Raw genomic sequence first — 20936 nt, 5'->3', positions numbered from 1 at the left:
AATTACTATATTGTTTAATATCTAACCCTTTCAAATATAATAATAATCCACATTTTTGGTCAGTGTATAAATGTAATGGTTCGACATTTCAGCAGGGATTATTGAACAAATAGAAAATCGACAAAGTGAGACATGTGATTAGATTGTAAAGTAATGGGAGCTGCTGGTGCATCAAAACTCCCCCTCTGTGCAGATTCTGCGTGTCATTTTACATTCAGTAATTGCACCCATCAACATGCTATACCCTTTCATTTTTAGCACTGGTTTGTGGTCCTTGATCAGAATGGATGTAGATTTATATTGACTGCAAATCGTTGCATCGGATTTTTACTTTTTTTTTTTATTCTCCTTATTAGACAAAATCCATTACTCTGATGAGAGCCTGATTTGAGGTCTGGTCTAGTCCTACCACACGTGATCCCTCAGTATGTATGGACGTCATCTTTGTCACATACTGACCTCTAGTGGGGAGAAATGCTATTACAGTCTATTCCTATGTAGTACAACTTTACATCAGCTATATGTGCATACATTCACAAGTTCTTCTGTCAGTGCACAGAAGAAATTAACACCCGAAAATACTATTTATACTGCGATACACGTATATGAAGTTATTAATAAACCATGATGGGTTGACGAATCATCTGTCTGCAAATTAGGGGCGTGGTTAGACAAACAGTACCTTTGCTCATATTTGTTGTGTTTTTGCCCTCCCCTTTGGGAAGTCACATGGGCCCTCCCTGCTCTCTCGTGACACTTTTGAACAAATAAGAGGGTGAACGAGGCGTGCCATGGCTCTTATGTTGTTATTGGGTACACGTCTCTCGGCATCCAACTCTCTGGGCAGCTCGGCGCTGCCAGCCCTGTCCACCGGGCCCGCTGTGGTCACGCTTGCCTGTGCACTGCTGCGCATATGACCCGGGACATCTTCTCCACCCAGCCTCAGAGGACCCACCAAAAACAGAGGAGTTTTAAAGCAGGAAGTGGGTGAAAGTACATCGCGAGGTAAGCTTGGCTGCTCTGTTTGGTGTTTCAGCGGGGACAGGAAACATCACGGGGTGCATCTTGATTCGAACATCCTGGATGTTGCTGTTGGACTGATACAGTGCAGCAGCACTTTGGCTGCATTGTTTTATTACAGCCGGACGATCGGCAACTTCCTGACTGTAAACAGACATGGAACCAGCATGCACCTGCAAACGTATCAGTTAGTCACGTTTTTTTTTTAGCCCCATCAAAGGAGGTTTTGGGGCCGCAGATGCTCCACCCTCCTGCAACGTATGTGTGACGGAAACGGGGATTTATTTTAGTAACCGATATGTTTCTGAAGCAGGGTGCGCGGACCCACAGAGGGCTCAATTAGATAGGTCCAGGCGCACTGCAACATCATCATAAACGTCAGTTCAGTGCGTCACTGACAGCATCCTGCAGAGCATGATGCCACTTTGTGCATCAACAACAATTAATGTTTGACAAATGGTATGGCTCAGCTGTTCTCTCTGAATGACCCACTTCCCACTAATAGGTCTTCTGATAATGACGGGGTTAGGAGTTTAATTAAAACTTACATAAATCTATAACCTGGGCTACACCCATTATTTAATTGATTATTAATATTCTGATCACTTTTTTCGATGCATCATCAATTGATTCATTGAAATGCCCATTGTAGTTTTCCAGCTTTAAATTGCTTGCTATTCAGTTGACTACTATGAGAGCAAATTCTCACATCTGAGTTACTTGAACTAGTAAATGTTTGACAATTCTTTCACACCTGCGAAAGTTGTTACCGGACGCATTATGTTTTTGGCTCGTGAACAGCAAATTTCTTCAAATGTGGCACAAACATTCACTTGGACTAAAGGATGAAATGATGAAGATTTGGAGGTCAAAGGTCAAGGTTAATGTGACCTTACATCTATCCACTTAATGGGAACGTGATATCTCAAGAACCACTTAAAGGAATTTCTTCAAATCTGGCAAATGTCCACTTGGACTAAAGGAGAAAGTCACAAGATTTTGGTCGTCAATTTAACCTCTCACCCGTCCTTTTCTCATGAATGTGATATCTCAGGTTTGCCTTGTGGGAACTTCTTGTCCAAATTTGGCACAAACGTAAACCTTGAACTGATTGGATTTTGGTGGTCAAAGGTCATGGTCACTGTGACCTCATCCGTCCCATCCATCTGTCTCAGGACAGATTAAACTGTGGCGATTATAGATCTTCTGTGCTGTTGAGTTGAAGATATGTGTGAAGCATCTACGTTTTAGATCTTGTAGCTTCTTTACATCTATTTTTGAAGCATTGTCTACTCGTCAATCAGCTTTATTGGCCAAACATGTAAACACGTAGAAAGATTTCTTTAAAGTCCCCAGTACATAAATGAATTTGGACAGACATGGATGTAAACTGCAACTTGACTGGTTGGTGGAAGGATACAACTGCGAAACGTTGTTTCTTCCTTGTCTGTCTAAATAGTGTCAAAATCCTAAGTAGAATAGAATCATTTCCTGGATGTAGTCTGCTTAATAATAGGGAGGTTGTGTCCCTGACATGTTCAATCATGCTTTGTTGTGGAAAACGTTTTTCCTGCTTCGGGTTCATCATCATGTGAATCACGTAGATGACCTAACAACTCGCAGAGAGTGGCTAAGCAGCTTCAGCGATGAAAACTGTCTCCTTGGAAAATAATTTAGAAGGGGAACGCTGATAGTAAGAAAACAACTGAGGTCACCTGTGCACAGAGAGGCACGGTGCTCAGCCAAGAAGTCAGGCTCTTTGGTTTGAGTGGTATGTAAAAAGAGACAAGCAGCTGTGAATCAGCTGACTGCAAATATCAACCTGAAGTGTGAGCTTTCATTAAGAAGAGTGCTTTGCAGACTTGACTTCTCTATGTGGGGCGTCTCAGGGTTCGATATATTGTTGTCTTCTATCGTAAAAAATAAATAAATTGAGAAACATCTTCAAGTTGGCTTTTGAATATGATATTCTTAGCTGCTAAAAGACCACCACTATTTAAAGTAAACGGTTTATCTTGAAGTATTAATGAAACAGTGCAGAACATCTGGTCCTGTGCACATAGGGAACTTCATTTTACTGGAAAAAGTAAAAACAATGTTATGAGGACATAAACTGTCTATGTGCCTAAAAGGGGATGGAAATCTACTTGAAAGTAGATTGCATGCAGGGCCTGCCACACCCTTTGCTGTGCAGGCTTTCTTTTGATGAACATGTCTGCGGGGGAAAAAGGGAACTAAGTCTGAGAGATAAATTTGTCTGCAGGTTCATGTTTCTCACATAAAACAGAAGTGAATGGAAGCGACTGATCCAAATTCAACCGTCATTCTCTGCTCTGTCCTTATTGATTTCTTTACAGGCTGATCTGAAGCTCTTCTCACCCACCATGTTGAACGAACGCAGCCCTCTCATCCCGTCAGGGGTGTGCGGCCTGACTGCGGCGGCATGCGGCGTTGAGCCCGACCCCGACCCCGACTCCACCCCTGAATCCATCTCTGGGACACCGAGCGAAAGCCCTCGAAAGCTGAACACCTTTTTCGGGGTGATGGTGCCGACCATCCTCTCCATGTTCAGCATCATTCTGTTTCTGAGAACAGGTGAGCGGTTCATGTTTGGAGAGAAATAAAAGGATCGTAAACTGCGGCTGTTTCTCACAGTGTGACTGAGTCATTGTGGTGCAGTGACTAACAGTGGTGTGATCTCTCTTTGCAGGGTTTGTGGTTGGTCACGCCGGGCTGTTGCAGGGTCTTTTAATGGTGGTTGTAGCCTACACCATCATATCTCTCACAATACTGTCCATCTGTGCCATTTCCACCAACGGAGCCATACAGGGGGGTGGAGCCTACTGTATCTCTGACAGACCAATCAAATATTTCAAATGTTTTCTTGAGTGTTACTTGATGTTGGCCACAGTTTCTATGATTTCAGTCGAAACATGAGCCTTAACAAAATGGGACCAGACATGATAAGCCGATCTTTGGGGCCCGAGTTCGGAGGAAGCATTGGTTTGATGTTCTTCCTTGCCAAAGTGTTTGCATGTGGAGAGTATGTTCTCGGCCTTGTGGAGGCCATATTAGATGTTTTTGGTCGTAACCCTGGTAGGTTTTTGCTTACATTTTGTTTCCGTTATTTGTTGCAAATCCCTCCTTCGCAAGTATTTTGCCTGTTCTCCTCTGTTGCAGACTCGTCTGTGAGCGAGAGGGTGCAGCTGCTTCCTCAGGGCTACTGGTACACGGTGCTGTACTCCTCAGTCATCCTCCTGCTCTGTCTGCTTGTGTGCCTGGTGGGCGCCCACATCTACTCCCGCACCGCCTTCATCATCCTGCTGGTGGTGACCGTGTCACTGCTGTCTGTCTTCATCAGTTCTGTGGCAGTCAAACCTCTCAACTTTGTCATCACCCACAATGGTCCTGCCAACCAGACCCACCGCTACAACGCCAGCTACACGGGCTTCAGCGTGACCACACTGAGGAACAACCTGGCTTGTGAGTGCTGATATGAAAGTATATTCACAAGCAAAGCTACAAAACTGTTAAATTTAGGAACATCTATTAACGTCTTTGCTGTTGTTCCTCTTTTTATTTCTCTCCAGCTGATTACTCTTTGGACTACAGCACCAACTCTGTCATGTCTTTTGCCACAGTGTTTGCTATCATGTTCACCAGCTGCACTGGGATCATGGCCGGAGCCAACATGTCAGGTTAAAGTTTGTTGTCATAATATCACACAGTGGTAGTATAAATAAGTATATTTACTTAGAGGTACTTGTCCTTTACTCGAGTGTTTCCATTTTTTCTAAGATTTTATCTATTGAACTGCATTTTAGAGGGAAATATTGAAGGTTTTAATTCACTATTATCTGACGGCTTAATTTACTATTCACTAGTTATTAATATTTCATATGCAAAACTTTCATCAGGGTAATTTTTCTGCACAACAGGTACTTTTACTTTCATGTTTTAAGTATATTTGGCTAATAAATTGTCTGTACTTTTATTTTGATAAGTTATTTTAAAAGCAGGACTTTCACTTGCAATGACTTTAACTTTTGAATTGTGTGTCTACTAAAAGATCTTTACAACTAAAAGATCTTTACAACTGTCGTATCGCAGTTCTTCATCCTGCGTACACACACATGCACACTGTGCTACATGCATACATTCATACATCCACGCTGACCCTGACCTTTGCCCTTCCTCCTCACATCTCTGAAGGGGAGCTGAAGACTCCGAGCATCTCCATCCCTAAAGGCACCATCGTCGCCGTCTTTTACACTTTCACAGTCTATGTCCTCCTCTTCATCTTGGTCGCTGCCACCTGTGACAGGTCTGAAATGGAATCACATCTGTCATATCAATAATTGTAGTGCAATCAACATTCAAATAAGCAGCTTGGATCTTGGAAAAAATGAATACGAATTTTGTGTTTTCTTCTTTAGGACCCTGTTGATTCAGGATTACGGGTTCCTCCAGCGAATCAACATATGGCCACCGTTCGTCATTGTCGGAGTATACTGCGCCTCTCTGTCAGCTGCAATGTGCTCTATGATTGGAGCCTCCCGCATCCTCCACGCTCTCGCTCTGGATCAACTCTTTGGTGAGGCTTGAGGCTTTTGTACTCGGCCATCTTTGTGTACTGAATAAACTTGTAAAAGACTTTTGTTTCCCTCACAGGTTTACCGCTAGCCCCAGCTACCATCACATCAAGATCGGGGAATCCATGGATGGCGGTGGTGTACACATGGGGCCTGGCACAGGTGAGATCCTGCACTGTGCAGTTCTGTATTTTTAGAATCACAACTGGTTTCTCAACCTGTGCTTTGTGGTTTGTTTCAGTGTGTAGTGTTTGCAGGGCAGCTCGATGCTGTGGCCAGTCTGGTGACTGTTTTCTACTTGCTTGCCTTCGCTGCAGTTAACTTGGCCTGTTTGGTTCTTGAGTGGGCGTCGGCACCTAATTTCAGGTAAAAAAGAATTGAACCCTGTTCAGGGAAAAATAAGAAATCTGTGTGTTTGCTGACCTCTGTCGGGTGAAAGAAGGAATTTCACTACTATTTGTCAGCAGGGGAAATGATGACTTAGAGGTGAAATGACGATTAATGAATTGGCTGCAGAAAAATAATCAATTTTGGATTTAATTTAAATAATGTGTTCAAGCAAAAGAACAAAATGTTGGATGGTTTTAAATTCTTAAATGTGAGAATTTGTTGCTTTTCAGCATCTGACATGATCATGAGTTGATGATTTGACAGTTTGGACTGTTTGTTGGACAAAACAAGACATTGTGATGGTAATTTTATACTATTTCCAAACATTTTATTGACCAAATAGTGAATAGATTGAGTTCAAGAAATAATCTGCAGGTTAATCAGCAGTGAAACGAGTCGTTAGTTGCAGATATTCAATTCAAGTACTGACTGCGAACAGCATGTCTTAGTAGCTTGGTTTTACCAGAACAATAAATTCACAGGTCTGGTCATACTCCATAGGGAATCAAATGCAGTCATTGCATCGTACTGGGTGTCGACCTCAATTTTGAACCGTTGCAACTACATTCAGAAAAAAAGCCTTGACTTCAACATCATTGCACTTCACCACCAACACTGGTCACTGATTGGTCCGCTCTTCAGAGTGGCTGAGCGTACGTTAATGCGGACAGGGACTCCAGACTTTAATAACAGTAAAGACTGAAGCTGTGAGCAATATTTTGATGGAGACAGGCTAATATTTTTGAGTTGCAGTGCCTAAATGTATGACCACACTCGGGGATTGTACCATCACTGAGTGTGGCCATAAATTGTGGTCAAGGAAATAAGAAAATAATCTAAATTTGGTCAGGGATACTAGAAAAGATATACATGTGATGTAGCCCAGGGATCGTCTTGATCACAAAAGTGACTCGCATCACAGTACACAACATCACACAGATATGCTTGACTAAAATGTATTACTACCATATATTTTATAAGGCAGTAAAAGTAATATTTATGGCCTCTTTTCACCTTTGTGTTTCATGAGTCTGTCAGCTTCAGGTGTTTTGTTTCTGTGTGTTCAACAGACCGACCTTCCAGTTCTTCTCCTGGCACACCTGCCTGCTGGGGATTCTGAGCTGCTTGGTCATGATGTTCGTCATTAACCCCGTGTACTCCTCCGGAAGCATCGTCCTCCTGTTACTGCTGCTGCTTTTCCTCCACTTCAGATCGCCCACCAGCAGCTGGGGCTACATCAGCCAGGCTCTCATTTTCCACCAGGTACCTGAACACACACACACACACACACACACACACACACACACACACACACACACACACACACACACACACAAATCAGACATGTGCTACAGTTTGTCTAAAGTGTTGTTGTCTTTTGTCTGCTGTGGTTTTAGGTACGTAAGTATCTGTTGATGCTGGATGTGAGGAAAGACCATGTGAAGTTCTGGAGGCCGCAGGTGCTGCTGATGGTGGCCAACCCTCGCTCTTCCTGTCAGCTCATGCTGTTTGTAAACCAGCTGAAGAAGGGAGGACTGTATGTGCTGGGCCATGTGCAGCTGGGAGATCTGGGTAATGCTCACTTGGCGGTCTGTTCTGGCCATCTGCAGCGAACAGTATTGAATTATTCTTATCTCTCAGCCATTTTCCATTTGTGGTTTCACCCATCACTGAAGCTGAACTTTGTAAAAATAACCAGTTTGAGTTACTGCCTTCATCCACTGCAGACAACATGAAATCATTGTCGTGTTGTGACTCCTTTTAAATTTGTTCTAAGGCCTCAAACTGTATTTTAGTTTTGCACATTATGGCCTAAAAAATAGGGACAGTTCTGGTGCACTTAAATGCACATATGATGATATATGATGATGACATAGGATGAGCAGGAAAATATGAAGCTGGTTGCGCATTACTGAGGTTATATACCATCTCTGACTGGCTGACATGAAGTCTGCATCATGATGACAAGTTTCCTCGTGGGATATCACTTTCCATCTGCTGCTGCTCTTTTATTATTAATAAGAGTCGTACTCTTCTGCTCTGTGCCACGGCAGCTTCAGGAGAGTGTTCACCAGTCAAATTAGAATTCAGTCAAATACCTAGCTCTTTATTTATTTGGCTGAAAAGGCACAGCTCTTTATCAAACTGTAAGAAAAGTATTCCTTTTGTTTTTTTTTTTAATGCAGAAAGCAATTTACCTTTTCTTTCATTCATTTACCCACTCACACTTTGCCAATCTGCCTCCTAGTGGCCTGTAGGATACATTACAGTGTTTATGAACACTGAAATTTGATCTTTTTTTTTTTTTGTGGTGTAAAGTAACTGCACACATTTACTGGGAGTGCTGTCCATAAGTAGTTTTGAGGTGGACTTTTTTTAAAAATTTAAATTTTTTTTTATTTAATGCTGTTTAATTATTCTACTCCACTACATATCTGAGGGGACTTTTTTTTTTTTTTAATTTTATGTATATTTTATTCCACTACATTTGTTTGACATCTGTAGTAAGTATTTACTTTTTACATTGAGATTTTATGGATTAAAAAAACCCACAGAAAACAAAATGTACTATTTTTTTTTACCTGCTCCATCAGACAAAAATTTCCCCTCTTAACATCTCACATAGTTTTATTTAGATGACCGCCAGAGGCTGAAAGAAGTATTACATTTTTAAAAAGTGTTGAGAATAGTCAAAAACTGAACACACATTTTTGTTGCAGAATTTTGTTTTTCTAATCTAATAATGTGAATATTTAATAATGAATCAAGTCCAGGGGGAGTTTAACTGCTGAATGAGTACATTTTCTTTAATATATTTCCATATATTTAGATGATAATGTCTTTGCTGACTCTAAGAATTTAAATGCAGGTCCTTTACTTATAATTGAATATTGTTAAATTGTGGTTGTAACTTAAAGGAGTGTTTTTATTATTATTATAACAATATTACATCTATGAAATGAAAGCAACGTTTGTAATGTCCTCTGCTGTGAATTCATTTCTGCCTTTGCTGTGCTTTAGATACCCTGCCGTCAGACCCAGTCCAGCAGCAGTACAACTTCTGGCTGAGCCTGGTTGATAAACTCGGGGTGAAGGCCTTTGTAGACCTGACGCTCTCGCACTCCGTCAGACAGGGAACACAGCATCTGCTGCGCATCACAGGCCTGGGTAAGCCCTTTTTTCTCTTTGACCTGTCATGTCCATCACATTCAGTACAGATCATGATGTTGCTTTCCTGAATCTAGTGAATCTAGTATTATTTTCTGCTTTTCTCTACAAGGTGGCATGAAGCCCAACACTCTGATATTGGGGTTTTATGACGGCTGCACTCCCGAGGACTTCTTCCTACAAGATACTGCCTTCTGTGGCTCATCAGTGGGACAAGACAGTGAGGGGGAATATAATTTTGGGGTTGACCTGCCCTCATTGCAGGCCCATTTCCCACCTGTCCGACATGTCGAGAGCCCGCGGTGGCTCTCGCCAGAGGAGTACGTTGGGATCGTTTCTGATGCCATTAAAATGAACAAGAATGTGTGCCTCGGACGATATTTCTTCCAGTTGGAGGGAGAAAATAAAGATAGTAAGGTTGACGGGTCAAACCGGACGATAGACGTTTGGCCTCTCAACCTGCTCCAGCCGGGCAGCCGGGATTATGAGGATGTGTGCAGCCTCTTTCTGCTTCAGATGGCCTGCGTGCTCAACATGTCCAACAAATGGCGCCATGCGAGAATGAGAATCTTCCTGAATGTGGAGACCCAGTCCAGCGACCAGAGCTGGGTGGTCAATGAAGAGACGTTTAGGGAGTTGCTTAGGAAACTGAGGATCAGGGCGTCGATAAAGATTGTGCCGTGGGACTCTGTTGTGCAGCACCACCCTCGGCCGAACGGGGAGCTCTCCTCAGAGCCGACGCTGTCCGCTCTGTCCGAGGACTTCTTGTCAGCAGTGAACTGCATGTTGATGGAGCAGAGCTCACAAGCTGCTGTCCGCTTCCTGTATTTACCTCGCCCTCCTGCTCATCACGGCCGGTCCCAGCAGTATTTAGCTCAGCTAGAAGCAGTGACCAATGGTTTAGGGCCAACACTCTTGATTCATGGTGTCACTCCAGTCACATACACTGGTCTCTGAGAATGTGCGATCAGGAGTTTGTTCACGTTGGATGATTTTATATTGTACATGCAGCAAAACCTTATCTGGCTGGAAGTAGAAACAAATGAACAAACAATTTCATAAAAAGTGAATGCTAAGGTGTAATATTTATTACACTTTCACTTACTGCAGTTTTTGGTCATTTTACTGAACCTTATAGAACGACCCCAGTCGAGTGCCACTTGGGAATTTTTTTTATTCAAATAGGATATTTTCCTATTCTTATATAGTTGAGTTGGCTTTGTGGTTGAGCTAAGCAATAAGGGATGTTAGCGGTCATAATTTATGTTGATATTAGCTCCTGTTTGCCTCCGCTTTACGTCTGTTTTTCCATGAAATACACAGACAGAAATTTAAAAAATGGGTGAAAGTTGTCTTTATTTCGAGGAATACAGGTTTTCAAGGGCACTGAATATAGAAATGTCTCCGTATAAATTCTGGGATGAGATAAAAATGAAAAATAGTACAACAGTAATTTTCCTGGTTCAGTTTCTGAATGATATTATAGGTGTAAATGAAACCATTAAAATACCCTAACATTAATCATTTTAAATCTAAAACATGTAATTTACTAATATAACAAAATATCGTAATTAAGATAATAGTGTTCTCTGCCTGTCACAAAGAGTAATTTCAACGTAGGGATGATTTATTATTTTCGTCTTTTATTACATTTTCTGCTGAAGTTCTCATCCCCTCAACGCATCCAGCTCTGTCTGAATGTATGTTGTACTTTTAACAGAGTTCAATTAAATTATTCTGAAAAAAATAAATGGATGTTCAACTAGATATTTTCAAATGAAAAATAAAAACCCAATTGAATATTCATTTAAAATGATAATGAAAAAATGACTCTTGCTGTGACCTCTCCAACCCCCTAACCTTTCTCTTATCTCCTTTTTTGTCACTTGCTGACTGCCTGCAATGACACAGGACATAAACCAAAATATTATATTGTATTATTAAAATTCCTAGTTCATGATATATATTTAAAATACACTCTGTATGATTGTTCCCTCTACCGCAACTGGCCTTCAATTGTAGCTGTAAGTCAGAATGGTGTTTTGGAGGTCAGGTCAGGTAGTTACTTTATTAATCCCCGAGGGGAAATTTTTTTCACTACAGCAGCATACAGGAAGCAATGAGGAACCTTAACATGTTTTGCTAACCGCAGAAAATCTATGATGAATAAGCAAATTTTTACTCACTGTACATAATTAGACATTATATATTTTCACCAAAAAATTTAAATCTAACATTTTTCTAAATGTGAAAAAATTCCTGTACTGGTAATGGTAATCAATATGTAGTCTGACAAGAGAATGATTAACTTTTAACTGGAGAAACATAAAGATATTAAAGAGATCTGCTTTCCTGGTAGCCATCTTGAAAGTACTGCCAGATGTGGCTGACATGGAATTGCCTTAATCTGCAATATCACCGAGTGCCGCTAGGAGTTGGCTCCAAAAAGCTTTCCATAGACTCCCATTCAAATTCTGTCATTAAATTTAAAGTAGATAAATGTTTTCCACAAGTTGTTTATGTTTTGCTAGCTAGACTCACTCCTTCCTATTCTTTTTTTAGTGGTACATCTGAAAATAATCCCTTTGTTAATTAGAAAATAAGTCTCAAAAAGATGTGTTTTAGGGGTGTGTGTATTTTTGATTGACAGGCCTGTGGTTCAGTCAGATTACGGCTGTTGGTGGGCGGGATGTAGTATCGTCGGGATTCCAATCAGATTGAGCACTGGATCTGATTCGATTGTATTGGAAACCTTTTGACATTACGTCATAGCCGAAATATGACAGCATCACAGCGTCACAGCGTCAATCAAACAGACGCGCCCCCAAAAACACAGAACACTAATAAGAAGAAGTGACTTTAGCGAACAACATCATAAGAACTTGGGGAAAACTGTATTGGCTTTGTATTTCACGAGAGAAGTTAAATGGGAGTCTACTGAGCCAGAACCATGTTTGGAGTCAACCTCTAGTGGCACTCTGTGGTATTGCAGTTAATGGCGCTTTGGCATTGGTGTAATTTTTCAGACACTGGAAGCTACGTCCACTTTTAAGTCTACGGTCTATACACAGTCTACAACGTATTTAGTCCCAACTATGAGATGACTTCTCGCATGTTTTGGTACTTGATCATTTTACGTCATGCTTGCATTCCATTTCCAGATATCAAAAATGAAAGAAAAAAGGTAAAATCAAAAAAAGATTTGATAAAGAGGGAGCATTAAAAAAGGAAAAAAAAAACAGTGGCGGCAAAATTCAAAGATGTACTACTCACCGTACTATTAATTTTTTTTTTTTTTATTTTTTTTTTTTTTTTACTGTCTTTCTAGATTGGTGTCGACTTTGTATACAAGGTCGACACCACAAGTTGTGCTGAAGTAAACTAATTTTTCAGGTAGAAAAAGTCTGGTACCATTTTGGGATAAAGAAGCCATAATCCCAGAGCCACAACCTGCCACATCCTCAGCTTATCATTTTTGTGTGTTACCTGAGATCTGGGCAAAATACACAAACAAATGTTTGTAAAACATATAAGAACATTAAAATAAATAATATATCACATCATATCTGTGCGCAAACTACACACATCTGTTCTTGTAAGCATGTTGTTGAGCACCGACAAATCAGAATTATATATTTTTGAGGTGGCCAGGAATTTTCTGTTTTCAGCCAATGTATGTTATGAATTTTTGAAGCACTGAGAAATTTAATTATCTAATTTTGATTCAATGACTGCGTCAATAGTATCTAATTTACTTTCTACATGTATAACATGTATGACAATTTTAACAATATGTCAGTCTTATCATTACCGAAATCATAAACCTAATTTCTGAAACCTATTTATCATTGCCACAGCAGGAGTTGATTTAATGTTATAAAACAAAAATATTAGGTTGTAGACTGCAAAAAATTTTGCGGTAAGAAGAGAAATATCAATATATCAAGTCAATATCAAATAAAAAAATATAAATTTTAAAATATATACAAGTTCAGAGTTTCATGTTACTCTTACTCTTATGCATTACTCTTAATAATCTTTTTTTTTTTTTTTTTTATGTGAAAATGTGTAAGCATTCCTAATGATCTTGAGGTTTTAGGACCATTGCGGTAATGAGATTTTCAAGCACTTGTTTTGGAAAACTGCCAAAAAAGGTTTTTTAATTAGCGTTCACAAACACTTCAGACCATTTCATTAATGGCTAAAAAGAAATTTTGTTGATGAAAGTCTTTTTACATTTTTCATGTTTAAAATCTTTGAAACCACCATTTCATTAGAATCGCCAACTTGTTCTTCATAAGTCGTTTGTGTTTTTTGCTGCTTGTTTTTTTCCTTCACTCACATTTCCGCTGGACCAAGTGATCCAAACACTTGTTGTTCTTTCCTGTGTTGTTAATATGCAAACATGTTGTCTTTTTGCCGTTTAAATTGCATCTCCGCTTTACAGAAAGGGAACTCTTTTGGTCATTTGATTTGCTGTTGTTGTTTGTGTTAACTTAAAAATACATTGGATTTTTTTTTATGCTTCACGGTGCAAACTATAAAAATACACCAAAAATAAGTTATACTAATGGTTACCTTGGACATACTAAAAAAATATGATGTGCATTGTAAATCAATCTCAAGTCAGGACCAGGATGATGATTTAGTTGTCACATTTTTACACAATATTTAATGATCATCTTTACAAAGTACATAAGAAATATCACTGCACTGTTTTGTTAGCTGTTACTGATAAAAGCATCTTGCACGAGGTGGATAATGCTCGGTGAGAACGCTTTAAAGAACTCTTGCACACTAATGGACATTACTGTAGATGTACCCACAAAATAGCCAAAACAGCTGTTTGTCAGAGGAGTAACTATACTGTATGCCACATGCACTGTGTATTGTTATCTTTGGAAGTGTTACATTGTAAAGTCGTAAAAAGATTATGTATTTAAAAGAATGCATAAAAATGATGAAAACAGACTGTGTGGATGTATCTGTTAACTGTATAAATAATAATAATAATACAAATAATAACAGGCACTAGAGAGATAAACTTCAAGTCAGCCAACTTCAACATCTGTACACGTGCAGTCACATGACTACTCTTCTTTTTGCCTAAGCCTCTCCGTTTCCTCACAAAGTCTTCTTTCATGTTTTCGGAGTTTTGAAAGGTTTTGTAGTTTTCTGATGAGGAACGTCGACATACGAAGCCAGTCCGGCAAGAGTATCGACACAGCCACATTCTGCAGGATGTTGGAAATAAGAAATATTAAGATAATGTAGCTGACAGTGTGTAAGTGATCGTAGTCTTTGATTGCTCTGACCTGCAGTGCGTGAGACAGACAGCCGCTGGTGTAGCTGGAGTGGCCCACGGTGTTCAAAGCCTCGTGGGCGAACTCTGGAGCACTCTTCACAAAACAGTTGACTTTCATGTTTTTTGTCATGTTGGTGGACACCATGCAGGGGGCCACACACTGAGGAAACATTTACTAAAGTTAGAAAGGTGCAACTTCCCTATACATAAATAAACATGCAGGAAACTAAAACACCAATGAACAGAATGTGTTTAGTGCAGCTTGGTGTGCAGACATTTTTAATAAGAGGAAGATGGTCCGAGTCAGTGGGTGAAACAGGAGGCAAAAGGTTCTTTGTATAAGCTGCATGTTTGTTTAACAAACAGCAACTTCAAATGAACCTTGAATGATTTCTTAATTTCCATTAGAAACTTCAGTAAATGGATAGAGAATGGTGTGTCAGTAGATGCTGTGTTATTTTGTTTGTGCCTGACAAAACCGGTTACACTAAGGTGGAATCTGGTAAAAATCTGCAAACCTTCTTCAGTTAAATAATCTAGAATCTTTCTGTTTTTACAAACTGAAAGGGAAAATACCTCTTTGTGTTAAGGGTGGCATTTCTAAATACAATCATACCTATACTGCCATTACGGTTTATCTCTTTCTCCTGTATCGCTCAGCAGTTTCAGTGTACTAAGTGTAAGGCCAGGTCTATCTGTAGACTAGAATAATAAGTTGCTTTGTTTTGGAAATAGGTTGAAATTCCATGGTTGCTGTCATCTTGTTTACAGTTAATTCCATGCCAGTGCAACATGTTGACTTGAAATTACCAGGGTTTTTTTTTGTGCCAAAGTCCCTCAGGCTAAAGAATCATTCCTAGAAACGGGTTGTTTAGCATTACTGAACGCTTCAGTGAATGAGCCTCCGAATGGTGTAAAATCAGAGACGAAGCGGTGATAAAACAAACCAATATATATTTAAACATATATCCATGAAATAAAATTGGCTTGGCTCATCAGAATCATTTAGCTTTGACTATTTCAGTAATGAACTGACTGAGGTTTTGAAACGGGGCTGGTGTTTAATACTTTACCTGCACAGTAATTCCTTTTGACTTGTACTCAGCATGCAGACACTGAGAGAAATACGTTACAAAAATCTGAAATAAAGCAGAAAGTTCAAATCACAAAACAGTCAGCCCTGAGCGTCATAAAGCTGTGCATGCACGAGTGAGTGAGCTTATGAAGGATCTGGTCAGAGTGCGTTTGAATGAATGTGTGCACGTGAATTTCATGATGAGAAAGTACCTTGGAGGCAGAATAAAGGGCCAACAAAGGCTGCGGACGGACGCCCATTATAGATGAGATATTGATGATCAACCCCGTCCCTCTGTGGAAGAGATTGAAGAGAGACGTGTGAATTTATCCCGTAGTCACATTATCTCATAACCACTGTAAATACTTAAATGTAGATGTCAGTACCTTTCAACCATGCCCGGAAGAACCAGTCTGGTCATCTGAGTTAAGATAACATAAAATATTTTTTTTGTATATATATATATGTATGTATATATATATATATATATGTATATATATATATATATATATATATTTATAAACAAAAAAAACTGTTAAGATGCATTGAAAATGAGCCGGAACATTAACAACACAGTCATACAGTAAGCACTCACATGGATCTCTTACCTGAGGGACAGACAGCATGTTACAGTTGATAAGCTGAGTGATTTTCTGGTCACAATAAACACAAAAAGAAAACTATGTAACTATAATATACTGTAAAAACAAGAGCTCTAAACAGCCTGAATTAGTAGAAATAAATTCTCCAATGTATTGTCTTCAGAAAGTCAATTAAACCACAATTAAAACTCAGCTTACCTGCTCAGCATCTGGTACTTCCAGAAAATTGGAAAAATGCTCACTATAAGTCATTCCCACATTGTTAACTGTGTGGGTTGTAAAGACACAAACAAGAAGCTTCATTAATAAGCACCTTTACATCAGTCTTTAGTTGATTAATCTACCCTTTTTTTTTATACGACAGGACGTACATGTTGGTGGGGAAAAGTTCAGGAGGAATTCACAGCATGTTAAGGATTAGTGAGGGCAGACTAATAACTTGATAGGCAGTCAAAGGGTAGGAAATATTTTCATGGTTCATCTGTGGCTATGATAAGGAATGAGACTTTAAGAGAAAAGTTAGGTATTTTGGAAAATACAGTTTTGGATTTCTTGCTGAAAGTTAGATGAGAAGATGGAAGCTACATCCATCAGTCTGTTAGCTGATGGCTGTAGGCCAGCTTAGCACAAAGACTGGAAATGTCTCATGTTCTGTTTTTTCATATCAGTTTTTGTGCAGATCAAATCGATCAGAGTTTTATCAATCCTCTCATCCAATTCTCAGAAACGAAGCACATTTTTAAAATGTTTGAGTGTGAGTGTCTTAACCCTACAAAAAGCTGAATGTTCCGGTAGCCAGCTTTGCCAGAATTACTTGCAAGACTAAACTTTTTTCCGACAAACTTTCTCATGCAATAGATAATCTCAGTAGCTTCTCTGAGCTGCTCTAAATCTGGTTGTTTTATTACCCAGAATTCCAATATCCAGGCCTTGTAGTTCCTCTGCTATAGCATGGTAGATACTGTGACCGTCTGTGAAGTCCACTTGGATGGTGCGAGTGTTTCGTCCATACTGATCCTCTAAAGGACACATCGAATATTTAGGATTATTTCTGCCTCACGGTTGCACACAGGAAAAACAAATGTATTTACTATGATGCGGACACAGCAGTAGAAGGCCAGCTATATTTCCAATTGACTCACCGATCTCTTTGGCAACCATTTGAAGCTTATCATTAGATCTGCTCACCAAAACAACATCCAGACCTCTCCGTGCCAGCTGCAAGGACACATGCAAAAAAACAGGTTCTTGTAGTTGTCTTAATCTCCAACAAGAATCAGCAAGGGTGAAGTCTGAGACTCTGAGTCTTAAACAGCTCAACATGAAGACGTCAACATCTGACCTTATCTCAAAAGTAGAGATTTGGACCATTAACCTGAAAGACATTATTGGAGAGGGAAGCTGGTGACTCACCTCACTGGCATAAGCATTACCAATGCCAGATGTGGCACCAGTGACCACTGCACAAAGAGAAGCACAGAAATACTAAATAAATACATTTTACACTCATTTTAGAATTATTATAACATAAAGTCAGAAAAAAACAGGAAAAAAACAGAAATTTACAAAGTGAGTTTGTTTGACAAAGAAGACTATGTGCTCCCCTGATCTAAAAACACGTTACATATACGAATAAAAGTTAAATATTGAATATAATGGTATCACTTCATAAGGGTATGAAGGTTGTTTACTGAATTGTGTCCTCTTGAAAACAAAATAAATACAATTTAAGCAATCAAATGTCATTTAAAAAAACAACAAGGCCTTTCCTTTTAAATGATACATGTTTGTTTTGGGGTTTTCTTTACAAAGAAATAGTTGGAAGCCTGTTCCATTTATTTAAACACGTATTCACGTGTACCTCTCTCAAAACTAATTTTCTTTTACATTTTGAGATTTTGAACGTTCAAAACGATGAACATATTTGTTGCAAGTAGACTCGAACAAACACAGCATCATTCACGTCTCAATGGGATTCCTGACACAGCATTAATACCCAGTTATTCTTTTACACTTCATTACACTGTAAACCTGCAGTATATCGTGCAGTAAACGTCCTACATGCCCACTTCCTGGACAAAATGTTCATTCAATTAATGCCAAGTGCTTCTTCAAAAGAGACTTCGTTCAATTTCCTGTTTTGTTTCCTTTATTGCTAAAATGCTCCCACTCTTGCGCTGAAGGTGGCCAAGCAGACAGGACTCATGTCTAAAAGTTGCTTTGTCGTCCAAGTGGAAAGTTAAAGGTAAATGATTAGCTCTCATTTTTGGGAGAGAAAAAGTGATAAAACCACAGAGAGATGCAAAGTGGAGAGGGAGAGTGGCTAGAAAAGTTTGTCAACAATGAGACGGAAATGCCCCATCCAGTAGGAATGTGAAGAGATAATCAAGTCCTTCATTGAACCAGCTTTATGGAGAGGAAGACTGCTGTGTGGAAGGTAATATCAAGAGAAAATGAAAATGTTGAACCTAAATAAGATGTAGGCAGAATTACATGAAAGTTATGTTAGCTAATAATACCCAGTGTTATGTCCAGCACTCCACATCCTTAAACAGTCGTGGACAAAGGATTCAGTTCCTGAAATTACCAATACAGCAATGTAGAAATAAAAGTGAAAGTTGTGCCTGTAAAATCCTACTGAAGTAAAAAAGTACGTATCTATTAGCAGCAAAATGTAGTTCAAATAAGTGCTGGTTTTTATCCGCTGTAACTAGATAACCCAGAGTACACACCATGCATGATAGGCAAACAGGGAATGTCGGGAAAGAGGAAGACACTTTATGGATTTATGATGGTCCACTGCAGCACTGGAGAGCACTTATTCACTTTTTTATAGTGTAGAACTAGAACTTGCCACAGTAGTAAATATATCCAGACATGTATAGTGGTTGCGGTTGCACGTTCGCATGTCATACATGAGTGAACTATTGGCCTTGGTGACCTTCAAGTTATATATGACATTATTATATTATTAATAGTGAAATATCAGTGTATCAGCAGCATGTTACTGTTGTAGCTGCTGCAGGTGGAGTTAGTTTGAACTGCTTTATATCCAGGTCTATATAGAGCAGATAGGTTTAAGGGGGCATCACATGATTACTAGGAAAGGACAGAAGAAAAAACAAAGTTCTGATTCACAAATCTGTTTCCAATTCATGGACCTTTTCTTGAGTTTTTGTGAGATATTGGATCATTTGAAACATGTATTGCAATGAAACCATGTGAGAAGTTTAGAGAGAGAAATCACTGTGCAATTGAGCTGACAACAACTCAGACATCTGAAATGTGACCCAGACGACATGCTGCTTCGTGTAAGAAGTCAGAGGCTGGAACGTTGTAAACCATCGGGTTTAATGTGTTGTATTTTAAAAGCTGGTTCTATTATGCATTGTGTCAAATCTGTATCTTTAAAGTAAGTGAAGCGGTCAGATAACTGTAGTGGAGTTCTCCGACCTTACCTGCCCATTGTCCATATGTCCGTAAATCCACTTGCCAGTGCTCTGACAAAACAAACTCTCGAAATCCACACCAAACTCTCAAGGTGAGTTTCAGCAGGTAGAAAACGACAGTAAATCCTCCAACAATGACCAGTAGGTCAGTGGAAGACATCTTTAAGCCGAACCGCTCACTGAACAGGATTTCCTCGTGAGACAAGACACAAATGATTAAAAGGTGGTTTATCTGAATTTTATAGTGGAGGAAATGAATTTTTTGTATGTGGTGTGCTCCTCCTCCATTGCTCCACCCCTCACTGTGTGCTGCTGTCATGAGGCCCTGACACCCCTGGACCCCGCAGGATGCCACTAAACCTCCAAAGGTGTCTGTAGACTGAACTGAAGGAGCATTTTTAAACTTTGTAAATTACTAAAACCTAATTTCCTCCTTTACAATTGCTTTTTTGTTTTGTTTTGTTTTGTTTTGAAGGGGGTATAAATATTGAAATACCCATTAGTGATCATACTGGTGAGGTTCCAGGCTCTTTCACAATAAGATTACATTTAAATCACCTTAAAATATCAAATTGCAATTAAATACAAGCTTGGAAAAAGAATTAAAAAAGAAAAAAAATACAGTAGGGGCTAAATCCTGCTGAAATAAAAGAAGAGACAATTTCCTGTAAATTTTGAGAACTTTTTGCTTGAACTTGGCGCTCAAACACCTGAAAAGAGATGCTAATCTTTCAGTAACTATCCTAAAAATGCAAAGCAGTATCTTTTTTTTTTTAAGTTATCAAATGAGGCAATTATACAGCTGTTTCCTCAAGCTTAGTGGTGCTTTTAATGAAAAGTAACTTAATGTGAGAATTAGGTGGAGTGCCCCTTTAACACGCTGTAGGATGCAGCATGGGGTCACAGCAGCACATTCAGTAAAATAACCTGTCCTCATTGCGCGGGCAACACTCACATCTAATCACAAAAGCCCAAAACAAAACTTCAGCTCATCCAGTGGCCGCACTAGAGATAGGAGCAGTAACGCAGACGTGACTGTGACTCAGTATTTCTGACAGCTGATTAAGTCTCTGCTGCGGTTACAATCTGTCATGTTTTCACGTCAGCAGAAACAGTCCTATCCATTCATGTAGAATCAATGTCTGTAGAGAGATAAACCGAAAATTGCTTTTGATTAAACGTATGAACGATAATATTTGTGATTGTCCACAAATGGTATACGTGCACTCCTGTGATGCAAGTGATGTGAAAGAGCTGCTAATCAGCAGAAAGATAAACAGTTTACTGTATTTCCCTGATAAATCATCAACACATTGTGGTTTAGTGCAAAATTAA

At 39.4% G+C, this 20936-nt stretch overlaps 2 protein-coding genes across 3 annotated transcripts; one reads left to right on the top strand and one right to left on the bottom strand.

Annotated features, from left to right (window-relative positions):
• The first annotated feature begins 776 nt into the window (after nucleotides 1-776).
• On the top strand, nucleotides 777-14139 carry slc12a9 (solute carrier family 12 member 9). Of its 2 annotated transcripts, XM_069146626.1 has the most exons (14): nucleotides 777-1005; nucleotides 3378-3615; nucleotides 3731-3865; nucleotides 3979-4116; nucleotides 4201-4503; nucleotides 4611-4718; nucleotides 5233-5344; nucleotides 5457-5614; nucleotides 5692-5774; nucleotides 5854-5978; nucleotides 7073-7269; nucleotides 7404-7574; nucleotides 9024-9170; nucleotides 9283-14139. In XM_069146626.1, exons 2-14 carry the CDS (start codon nucleotides 3405-3407, stop codon nucleotides 10125-10127), a joined length of 2733 nt encoding a protein of 910 aa, XP_069002727.1. In that variant the 5' UTR covers nucleotides 777-1005; nucleotides 3378-3404; the 3' UTR covers nucleotides 10128-14139. The 2 variants fall into 2 exon arrangements, with proteins under 2 accessions (XP_069002727.1, XP_069002726.1); XM_069146625.1 differs by having other exon boundaries at nucleotides 3979-4503.
• hsd20b2 (hydroxysteroid (20-beta) dehydrogenase 2) lies at nucleotides 14135-19761 on the bottom strand. The gene is made up of 11 exons (XM_069146627.1): nucleotides 19611-19761; nucleotides 17566-17612; nucleotides 17295-17370; nucleotides 17061-17171; nucleotides 16351-16418; nucleotides 16159-16203; nucleotides 15937-15971; nucleotides 15763-15844; nucleotides 15549-15614; nucleotides 14486-14635; nucleotides 14135-14404 (listed from the first exon to the last, which is right to left on the bottom strand). Exons 1-11 carry the CDS (start codon nucleotides 19759-19761, stop codon nucleotides 14261-14263), a joined length of 975 nt encoding a protein of 324 aa, XP_069002728.1. The 3' UTR covers nucleotides 14135-14260.
• Between the last annotated feature and the right edge of the window lie 1175 nt (nucleotides 19762-20936).

The sequence above is a fragment of the Embiotoca jacksoni genome, unplaced genomic scaffold (assembly GCF_022577435.1).
Source record: "Embiotoca jacksoni isolate LCO1_2020_lvr unplaced genomic scaffold, fEmbJac1.0.p SCAF_13, whole genome shotgun sequence".
NCBI lineage: Eukaryota > Metazoa > Chordata > Actinopteri > Embiotocidae > Embiotoca > Embiotoca jacksoni.
The sequence above is the reverse complement of the archived record's forward strand: the minus strand, read 5'-3'. Positions and strand labels throughout refer to the sequence as shown.